Source organism: Wolffia australiana, chromosome 18, assembly GCF_029677425.1.
Source record: "Wolffia australiana isolate 7733 chromosome 18, ASM2967742v1".
Taxonomy (NCBI): Eukaryota; Viridiplantae; Streptophyta; class Magnoliopsida; order Alismatales; family Araceae; genus Wolffia; species Wolffia australiana.
In genome coordinates, this window is record NC_135852.1 from 7139551 (window position 1) to 7150245 (window position 10695).

General features: G+C 42.2%; 2 protein-coding genes and 1 non-coding gene across 3 annotated transcripts; 2 read left to right on the plus strand and 1 right to left on the minus strand.

Moving 5' to 3' along the window:
- The first annotated feature begins 435 nt into the window (after positions 1–435).
- On the plus strand, positions 436–1327 carry LOC144715216 (ESCRT-related protein CHMP1A). The gene has a single exon (XM_078590141.1). It carries the CDS (start codon positions 604–606, stop codon positions 1213–1215), a length of 612 nt encoding a protein of 203 aa, XP_078446267.1. The 5' UTR covers positions 436–603; the 3' UTR covers positions 1216–1327.
- An 818-nt stretch (positions 1328–2145) lies between these two features.
- On the minus strand, positions 2146–10450 carry LOC144715215 (uncharacterized). The gene is made up of 13 exons (XM_078590139.1): positions 10065–10450; positions 7509–8478; positions 7058–7258; positions 6660–6859; positions 6470–6550; positions 5647–5718; positions 4363–4461; positions 4213–4284; positions 4012–4126; positions 3232–3300; positions 2902–3124; positions 2713–2818; positions 2146–2644 (listed from the first exon to the last, which is right to left on the minus strand). Exons 1-13 carry the CDS (start codon positions 10182–10184, stop codon positions 2300–2302), a joined length of 2673 nt encoding a protein of 890 aa, XP_078446265.1. The 5' UTR covers positions 10185–10450; the 3' UTR covers positions 2146–2299.
- LOC144715371 (U6 spliceosomal RNA) lies at positions 3639–3740 on the plus strand. Its single transcript, XR_013584601.1, has one exon. It is a non-coding gene; the product is annotated as a U6 spliceosomal RNA (small nuclear RNA).
- Positions 10451–10695: the final 245 nt, after the last annotated feature.

A 10695-nucleotide genomic window follows, 5' to 3' on the forward strand; every position in this document is an offset into this window, starting at 1 on the left:
CTCTTCCCCACCAACCTTTTGCAAACGGTTCACCTGTTCACCAACTGTTTGGGATTTTCTCCATTGGTATTCGTGTTTGTGTTCTTGTTCGTGTTCGTGTTAGTATTCTTGTTCGCGTTCGTGTTTGTGTTAGTATTCTTGTTCGTGTTCGTGTTAGTATTCTTGTTCGTTTCGTGTTAGTGTTCATGTTTGTTTGTGTTAGTGTCCGTGGTCGTGTTCGTGTTAGTGCTCGTGTTATTGTTCGTGCTCGTGTTGGTGTTCGTGTTTGTGTTTGCTGACGAACCAATCTTTTTTTTTCATTCCTACTGGGGAAGTGCGATCTTATCATGGTGGTAGACCGTACGGCGGGAATAACGGCCCGAGTCACCGAGTGAGCCGAGCCGACTCGTTCCGCTTTCCACTATAAATACTGTTCTTGGTCCAAAATGAAGCTTCTCTTTCCCTTTCCCCTCCGCAGAGCCCTCCTCGATTCTTCGATCGAATCCTGTCGTCGTCAGCGCGGCAGAAATCAATCTTCTCCTCGGAAGATTTCTGCGGATCGAATCGCGCTGATCACATCAAAATCGCAGCGCGATCGCGGAGAGCAGCCGATCGAGCGTCGCCATGGGGAATACCGAGAAGCTGATGAACCAGATCATGGAGCTGAAGTTCACGGCCAAGAGCCTGCAGCGCCAGGCGCGCAAGTGCGAGAAGGACGAGAAATCGGAGAAATTGAAAGTCAAGAAAGCGATCGAGAAAGGAAACATGGACGGCGCTCGAATCTACGCCGAGAACGCCATCCGCAAGCGCAACGAACAGATGAACTACCTCCGTCTATCCTCCCGCCTGGACGCCGTAGTGGCAAGACTCGATACGCAGGCTAAGATGCAAACCATCGGCAAGTCGATGTCGTCGATCGTCAAGTCCCTCGATTCTTCGCTGGCGACGGGGAATCTTCAGAAGATGTCCGAGACGATGGATCAGTTTGAGAAGCAGTTCGTGAACATGGAGGTTCAGGCAGAGTTCATGGAGAGTTCTATGGCTGGATCGACGAGCTTGTCCACCCCGGAAGGCGAAGTCAACAGTCTAATGCAGCAGGTGGCCGACGACTATGGGCTGGAGGTCTCGGTTGGACTGCCTCAGGCGGCTGGCCACGCGATCGCGCCCAAGGAGAAAGAGAAGGTCGACGAGGATGATCTCACAAGGCGTCTGGCGGAACTCAGGGCTAGAGGTTAGATGAGCGGTGAGCTCGTCTTTCTTGATTGGGTCTGAATTTTATGTTTATAATGTCGTCTATTTGATTCCCAAAAACTAGTTTGTTTATGATCATCTTCGGAACTTCACTGTCTCGGCGAAATTTGTGAACCATGTGTGCAAATCACGTAGACGTTTCCCTGATCATACTGTTCTTCTTACTGTTTTCCGGGCTATGGTATATTCATGAATATTTATTCATCACCGAGTCTTTGTAAATATTCTCGGTGCTTGATATATTGGTTTCATAACATCTGAGAATAGAATTACCCGGCCTCGCTTTTGAGATTTTGGAGGTTCTGGCGCTTGTATTCTGAAACTGCATAAGAATCTAATTCTTCTAAAGGATTATAAATGAACTGCAAAAAGATTCACGAATTCCGTTCCCAATTTATGATCTGCTTTCCTTTTTTCAGCGTATAATCTGAAATTGCAGTAGTCTTGTCTTTCAAAAGGATAATATGAAACACGAAGTTTGTTCATCAAGGCTTCGAACTAACAATTTTTTTCCTTCATGTCCCTAATCGTATCTGTTTGTTCATCGAAGCTTCAATTTGCTCAATAGTGTTAGCTCATTTCCTTCTCCATGTATGCTCGGATTTCTTTTTGTGTGCTTAATGTGAAACTCTCGTAGAGTATAATTATTCAAAGTGATTAAAAATAAAACAAATTGTTCATTAAAGCTTTAGTTTGCGCAATTTAGTTCAATAATTTCCTTCGGAACCCCTCAATCTCTATTCCCCCTCTCCTTCGCAATTGATAGACGGGGAAGATAACAGAACGGAAACATTTCATTACTCCTTGTCATGGAATTATATAGACGGAGACGATACGATCTACTAAGACCGTATCAAATGCTTACCATTTCAGCATCTCAAGTTTATTCTTGTTGTTTCACGAAGGGATTCCACATTAAAAAAATATGACAATCTCTTTATTATCATCTCAACCAGTTCTTCACGAACGAGACACAACCAGTGGGGAGGAAAAAATATCAGAAAAATTCCACAAACCATGGAATAAATAACAATGGAAGAAAGGATGGAGGACAGGCGACCCGGCGGCTCTAGAATGCATTCCATTTGCTGGATTCCTGCTTGGGGGAGCTGCTGTCCACGGCTTTGAACGGCCCGGAGTAGCCAAACGGGTCTGTGTCGAACGAGTCAAAGCGTTGACTCCGGTCTGAGGTTGACCGGACAGAGTCAAACCGGGCGAGCGAGCCAGTGGTCGTGCTGAACGAGTCGAACCGGTTGAAGGAGTCGAAGCCGCTGCTGAACTGTGGCGAAGAGCTGTAGCTGAACTGTGGGGTGGAGGGGACCGAGTCGGCGAAGACGGGGTTCTTCTCCCGGACGACGGGGGAGCCGGTTCTTATTGGGCTCAGCCCAAAATCCCCCGGCCCGAAGAAGGAATCCTGCGAGAAATCCCCGAAAAGAAAATCAATAAATACGGAAAATAACAAAAGGAGTGGGCAGCTGCAACCTTGGAGTTGAAGTCTGAAACGGAGTCGGCGTCACTGCCCATGTCAAAAGCCGCACCCCACGACACGTCGTCGGCAAAGTTTCCGACTGAAGTCTCCGACCGGGCGCTGCAGTATCAATTCAACATAGGAAATTAGATTTTTTCCTATTTTGAATAACATAGTGGGAAAATCAAATTTAGTATGAGTACCTTGGACTGTACACAGCTCTGGGTGAAGCATCGAAGGCGGCAGAACGGGGGGAAGAAAATTCTGGAAATTGGTTACCGTTTTCGCTCTGCGCATAACCAGGTTTTACTGAATTGCCATCAGCATTTCCGGTGGAAGTAACGGAGGAGACGTCGTCTGGGTATACAGAGGTCCTAGTTCTTGGCATGGAAATGAAGCTGCCGTCCTCCTTAGAGAGTACAAAACCTGAAAAATGCAAGAGGAAAGATAGTGAGTAGGCTCCTTATACAGGTACAGTGAACATCAAAATTTAGGAGATTTGAATGCATGCATCATTTTCCATAGTATTTCACCTTCGTCTTCATATTTATCCCAATCGTCATCCCATTCAGCAGCTCCTTCTTTCACCCCTGGCTCCCATCCTTCAAACAACGCGAAAAAAATCCAGAATGAGGTAACAGGAATGGAATCCCACAGTATTCTTTTTGCTATCTGCCATTTTCGTAGTGCACGCCCATTGTATGGGTTTCTTCATATTTTTTCAATTCAGGATAAAAATTGTCTTATATTCTTCAAGGGAAATTTATTTTTCTAACCAATTATCCATGGTTCAAATCAACAGCAAGTTGATGAGAATATCATATTAAGTTGGTTTATTCTTCCAATTCTAAACGAATTTACAACCGGATACCAGAGAAACAGGTCAGTTTATGATCCTGAATCTATTTTAGTAGGTTCACTAGTGACAGTGAATCATAGCGAACCTTTTGGGGTCGTCCGATAAATTGGAATATAAAGAGAAGATTAGCATGGCCACGGTGCAATGATGACACTCGATAATCGAGAAATATCGCTCACTAGGGATGATGACGACGATGATGATGATGGCGATGACTTCAACAGATGGATGGATGGCGATGACGACTTTTGAGAATCAGATGACAATTTCATCTGAAAAACCTCCCCCTTATCTAATGACGATTAACCTTTGTCATTAATAGATGGATCATAAAGACAGATCCTACAGATCAGATGACGATGACGACGACGACGCCAATCATCATCATCCTCCACTCGTCGTTTGATGTCGAACCCTTTCCTCAACCAGGTATTAGCAAAGGAAAAATGTATACCAAAAGGAAGCTCGAGAATCCCAGTTGACTTGATGTCTACGCCATGTTTCTTGCATCGTTCGTCTAAAGCTTTGGTAAGTCCCTCGAGATCAGCATGAATCCTATCGACGCGCACCTACAATTTCAAGGTGACTATTATTCATAACATACTTCGGTTACATTATTTTCTTAGGCTAAATAAAGCGTATAGAAACTAAGTACCTGGAGTAGCCCGTCGGCACTTCCTCCTCTCTCCATCGTGGCAATAGCGTGATGGAGCTCTACCTTTCTTTGCTACATAAGCGTGAAGCAAGGAAAAAAAAGTCAGCTTATTTTAAAACTGAAAACGTAAGACGTTATTAAGACAAATACCTGTGTATCACGGAAACTCGCCTCCTCAATTGCAAGTTTGGAGGCCAATTCGCCAACTAACTTGTACTTCTCTTCATACTTCTTTGCGAGACCCTCAACCTAAAGTTGGAGAATTTTGGGTAAGTTTCCTATGCAATTTAAGTGTTTATAGTTATTTTAGATAAATGATCCCAAAGAAAAGACTGTATTCATTAAACCAAGAGAATGCATCACAAAAAAATATATATCATTCTCATTCATCCACAAGCATAAGCACACCGTTCCACACCGATATTTTCCTTTGAAGAAAGATAGAGGAGATCACAGCAGGGAGGCGGACGGGACAAAAAAATTGTCCCATCCAAGGATTTGGACGAACTTTGGGACGAAAATTTGTCCCAGGGGCCACCAGATGGGATGATTTTCGTCCCGTGGGACGAAAAAACATCCGTCCAGACGTCTCCGACAATGGACAGACGAATCTAGACGAAAAACTGCCAGATTCACATCTGACGGTTGAGATGTAGCCACGTGGCCTTGCTATGACAATTTGCATCAAAGTCCCTGTATTTCTACGCGCTCAGAAATAATTGTACATATGCCCCTTTGCATTCTCTCTCCTCCGCCCTTCCCTAAAAAACTAAGAAAATTTTATATTAATATATTAAAAATATAAAACGGGTTTTTTTCATCCTGGACGAGGGACGGGACAGTTTTTTCCCTGGACGGGACGAAACTTCGTCCTGGGAGGATTGGACCGGACGGTTTTCGTACCGTCGGATGAAAAATTCGTCCCGTCCTTTGCCCCTGCACTGAATCTGGACGTCGGACGGGAGGAAATTCGTCCCGTCCCGTCCATCGTCCACGTCCGGGGATGATCTGGAACTATAATCGGTGGCCCTCCTGATGTGATAAGAAATATGGTCGTTAAGTTCACTATTCCAAATTGATATAAAACCAAAAAACAAATATATACCACAGGGATCTACTGATTTACATAGTAAATCTCTTTATCCTTTCATATTTAAGGATAAAAAATGCCATTAATTTGATACCACTAATATCAAAATTCCCAAAGATAAATAAGTGCAAACCAAGATAAACTACAAGAAACTCAATTCATGCGGTGAAACATATTAACAGGAAAATGCATAAACATTAGTTCTAAGTAATCGAGGATGAAAGAAAACAAGACTTCACCATTTTGACAGGAAAATGCATAAACATTAGTGCTATGTAATCGAGGATGAAAGAAAACAAGACTGGAAAGATAAAGCCTGATTGCTTCATTCAGAAAAGCAGTACCTCGCTTCTATCTGCTAAAGCTTTATCGGTGATCTCGTTCAGCCTGTTATCACACTTGCTCTTGTAGAGGACCTACAACAGAAAGGAGTTACAAGACAATACACAAAGAAATGCTCAAACAAAGTCAAGAGAATTTTCAGTAAGAAAAGAAGTATACCTTAAATCGATTTTCACTTAAATTCCAATGATTATTAAGTCAATTAGTTAACTGAGAACATAAGTCAAATAAACATATTTCGTGCTAATACTTCAGCCAGGAAGAGAACTAATACTGGGAACGTTTCTGGCAAATGCTAGGTTTATCTTCTGGCAAAAGGGAGAGGGAGCGTAAGATTACATCAAGAAGGATTTCGAAAAACGAACATAAAGACATGACGGAATAAAAATCGAATTTATTAACCACGTAATAGGAACAATCAGCCAGAGAATCAGAACCAACAAGAAACATGCCATGAGAAGGTCATATTTTATCAGAAGCATGACTTGTCATCTAAAGCTCCACCCCAGATTTCTATTTCATAACATCCAATAGACAAAAAATAAATGCCATAGGATCACTCTATGTGCACGTCTAATTGATGACGATTCTTTTAAGACAATCTAATAAAAGAATAATAATTATTTCAGACAGCATACGCAAATTATTTCACGCGTAATATTCTTTTATGAAATAGTTCAAGCATGATAGTAGGCTGATAAAAATCGTATAAGCGTAATATAAAAGTATTTTCTTCTAAAGCTAATTAAATTCATTTCTATGGATGCTGAATTGGCTGATTCCAATGACATAAAAGTAAGGTTGCTGTGAAGCAAAATTACTCACAAGTTCCTGCATTTTACTGCGGTAGAACTCCATCTTCTCCTTAGAATCCAGAATCTCTTTCTCTGGCTCCATTTCTAGCATCTTTTTTTAGGATGGCACAGAAAAAAAGCAAGGTCACAAGCCTAAATTGCTTCACAGCAAAGTGATGAGACTCCATCACTACTGAAGAAAATGCAAGAAATAAGAATACCTTCTCTCTTGGAGCCTTTTCATCTTGAAAATTCGAACTCAGAACCTTGCCATCATCTTTTCTCAGAACATCACCTGGCTGTTTATGTCGTCTACGTGCCCCAGCATCAATCTGTTGAGGAACTAGAATCCCTGTCTGAGAGTTGGCCCCGGGATTTGCAAGCATAGGTCGCATCCCAGGCATCATTTGGTACATTGGACCTACAATCAGGAAGAATTATAGATAGATAGACAGATGAATAGAGAAAGTAGATAGAGAGATAGGTTGATTGATAGATAGATTGATTCTATCGAACATTCATAACGCAACTTGTTTGATGATAATAATTCTTGGTGAGAGATTCATAAAAATTAGTTAATTTTAATCATTTAATACAATTTTTTTGAAAATAAACATACCAGCGTTGGGTTGCCAGGCCGGAGAAGCACTCGTTGCCTGCAACAGTGTCTCATCAAACTTAACACTATTGGGGAGCTCTGCAGGAAGAGGATAGCCTTCTCGGTGGCGTTCTAATAAATACAAAGCAATGACAAACTCTCGGTGCGAAAGCATGCTATCATTATCTTGGTCGGACAAGTCCCATACTTGCTTTAGAATCTCTAGAAATTATCAACAAACACTGGTGTCAAACAGAAGATATTAACGCAGATAATACCGGGGCATAAAAATACCAGAATTAAAGTAGAAAACATCAAGTCAGGAACATATGGAAGCCAATGGTCGCGGGAAAAAAAACGAGGATACTTATTTGTAGATGACATATTTTCCCTCCAACAAAGTTTCTCTCGAAACATAAAGTTCAAAAAAACAAAGAAATTTTGAAAGTCAACCCAATAAGTGAATGCCTACCTCGTGGAAGCTTCCAGCTCAAGAATAGATTTCGTGCTTGTTCACCTGTGATTTTTCCATCTTTGTCCGTGTCTACTTCCACGAAAACTTTGCTATACTTCTGGACATCATTTTGGGAAAACCTAGGCCAGGACCCTCTGGAGGAGATGGATGATGATGGTACACTTTGGGCAGCTTCATTTTGGCTTTGTTTTGGTACAGACTGAGGCCCCAGAAACTGATTGCCACCTTGAGAAAGAATTGAACTACTCAGAGCTTGAACACTTTGTACTGAGCCAAATGTAGTCGGCATCCCTGTGCTTAATGGACCCCTTGCGCTCGTACCAGGAATACCTCCCACACGATCCTGTGTCGGCTGTGACAAAGCAGAAAAGACATCATTCCCAAAAGCTGAATTAAACCCGTTGACAGCAGTGATCATTGGCTTCGAGTCCTTCACAGGAGGTTGAAGAGGTGGGCGAATCTCTGGAGCCCGAGCCGGAAGCGGTGCAGTGGCAGAAGCGTTTGTTTGAGGAGCTGCTGAGGCAAGTGGGCCTTGCAAAGGTCCTCCGACAGAAGTTCCTCCTGGCCTGCCACCTGTCCATTGACTTAGTAAGCTAGAGGTGTTCGAGACCGGAGGAGTGGGACCCATCACACCGAGAGTTTGACCGGTCAATGGGCGAGAAGAGATAGCAGGATTAGCCTGGGTAGGCATCATATATTGGCCACCCGGCTGGGAATATTGCTGGCCCAGATTTGGAGGTGGGACACGTGGCATTACACCAATTTGACTCCCGGGTGGTACAGAAATAGAAGCAGTGTTTATCTGTGGTGCAGGAATTTTTGCAGACACTGGGCCCTCTGTGGCAGCTTTAACGATTTCTGGGGTTAGCTGTTGGCCGCGTTGGGAAACAGTCACCAACTTCAAAGCGTTATAGAACTCTTTTCGACCAAGGAAGCCAGTTTTGCTTGTATCGCAGTACATCCATATCTGCAAAATTGTGGATTGAAGATGCCAAAAATGAAGGGCAAGGATAGGAATAACTAGACACCAGGGATAAATAATAATATATCAATATGTACGAACAGATTAGTAGGGAAAGTGCCAGGTAAAGCATAAGATGTAAAATGATAGTGAAAGGTTCCTTCGTCAATAACCAAAAGGGAAAGGGAAAAAAAACTACTACATTGTGGCAGGAAAACGTTTTTTCGTTAAGTGAAGGTACTGAATACGTTTCAATGTGCATCAAAGTCTAATAAATGTTTAGTTCATCTCTAAACTGATGACATGAGAAAGATCACCAGGGACTGGAATTACAAAAATTGGTTCATGTATCAGGAAAAGGCTTCCACTTCCGTAGCTGCAAAGATGTCACGGAAAACCCAGAAACAAGCTTCATTCCAGTTCGCAGTAAAGGTGCTCCCCTCAAAGATGCCAAAATAATTCGTTTTACAAACAAAGTTAGTGTCCATCAAAATAATAACTTGGAGGAAGAGAGTTACAGATTCCACTGGACACGAAGTTTGTAACCTTTTTTTTTAAGCTTATAGAAAACTTCTCCAAAGATTCAAGCAGTGTTCGTAACTCTCTTCGTAGAAACTTTAGGTGAAAACTAGGAATAAATGACTAGAGAGAAAGAGAAGTGATATCACCATAAAGCAGAGGTGACAGATATGAGGGAGAAAATTTTTAAATTTGGGTAAAGAGAGGACTACAGGACTAGAGAGAAAGAAAACTGATATCCAGCATAAATCGAAGGTGAGAGGAATAAGTTCATGAGTTTTCTGAGGATTCAGTTCAAGCCGCAGATATTGCCCATTTTTTTCTTTAATGTAACATAAAAGACACGATGCAAAATAAATAGACTATGAAATATTTGTAAGGTTATTTCTGGGACAGATGATTGTCCAGTAGACTGAAAAAGTGTGAGAACTTATTCATAAGATACAGAAGATTGTGAGGTAACTACGAACATTGTGTGTTAGTATGTATAACTACACTAATCAATCATCAAACAAAGTGGATTTAGAAATCATAGAATGTTTTTTTTTTTTGAAATAAGGATAGAATGTACATCTAAACTATCACGGTTATCTTCCTACGACATACATGGGTATAGAAATGGCTTTTAGCTTTTAAAAAGAGTGAACTTTCCTCGTTTACAAAGGTAAAACGAAAACCAACGAATTTGCTGACAACTTTAGCCGGACCGTAAAAATCATAGAAGACAATTGTTCACTTTCTGCCACCAAATAGTACCATGACGGAGCGAACAAAAATTTCCCAGCACTGAGCGTCTAATTTCGAAATGGGATTCTAAAGATCATTAGATTTTGGGGAGTTAGATCTGATTAACAAATTGGCGCAAAGGAAGCACCTGAAGATCAAATAAGTTTTCAAATTCAGTTTCGATGATTCGCGGGACACACAGCCCGGCCCAAAACTACGCACCATCGTGATCGCCTCAGTTTCAATAATTCAGTTTCAGTTTCAAATTCGGAGCATATAATCAGCAACGAAAAGCGAAGGAAATTCCCCCAAACGAACGAACAACCAACAAGTAAGGTATAACTCACCTGAGCGAGAACTTGTTTGGGCAAATTGGAACCCTGAAAAAAGGCCACAGCTTCCGCCCCACTAATCCTCCCATCCAAATCAAGGTCAGCCCGACGGAAGTACGCATCGAAGGCATCCATGCTCGAAACACAAATCAATATTACAGATCTTTTCCCCTTTGCTGCAACCCTCAGATCCTCCGATCAAGACAACGGATCAGATTCCGCGTCCATTCTGGCGATCAAACGAAGACTACAGCGAAATTTCGTTTACGAGGACTTGGAAGATCGCCGTGAAGAGAAGCGATGCTGGGAAAAAATTCCAGGAACTGAGATCAGCATCGCGCGCTGCCATCTCGAGCCTCAAGATCCAAAGGAACGGGCCCCCGTGGAAGCTGACACCTGATTTAATATTTCGCCACTATATATCAGTTTTGAATAACGCTTTTCTCTCATTCCTTCATAAATTGCAGATTAAGTCTCTCTCTCTCTCTCTCTCTCTCTCTCTCTCTCTCTCTCTCTCTCTCTCTCTCTCTCTCTCTCTCTCCTCTCTCTCTATCTTCTCTCACTGCTCTCTCTCTTTTTCTCTTCTCTCTCTCCTCTCTTCTCTCACTGCTCTCTCTTTCTCTCTTCTCTCTCTCCTCTCTTCTCT

Coding starts and splice junctions, on each gene's coding strand:
- LOC144715216 (XM_078590141.1), top strand. CDS start 604: ATGGGGAATACCGAGAAGCTGATGAACCAGATCATGGAGCTGAAGTTC.
- LOC144715215 (XM_078590139.1), bottom strand. CDS start 10,184: ATGGATGCCTTCGATGCGTACTTCCGTCGGGCTGACCTTGATTTGGAT. Junction 5,719..6,469: donor GCAGTAAAATGCAGGAACTT/GTGAGTAATTTT, acceptor TTTCTGTTGTAG/GTCCTCTACAAGAGCAAGTG. Junction 3,301..4,011: donor GATTCTCGAGCTTCCTTTTG/GTATACATTTTT, acceptor CGTTGTTTGAAG/GATGGGAGCCAGGGGTGAAA.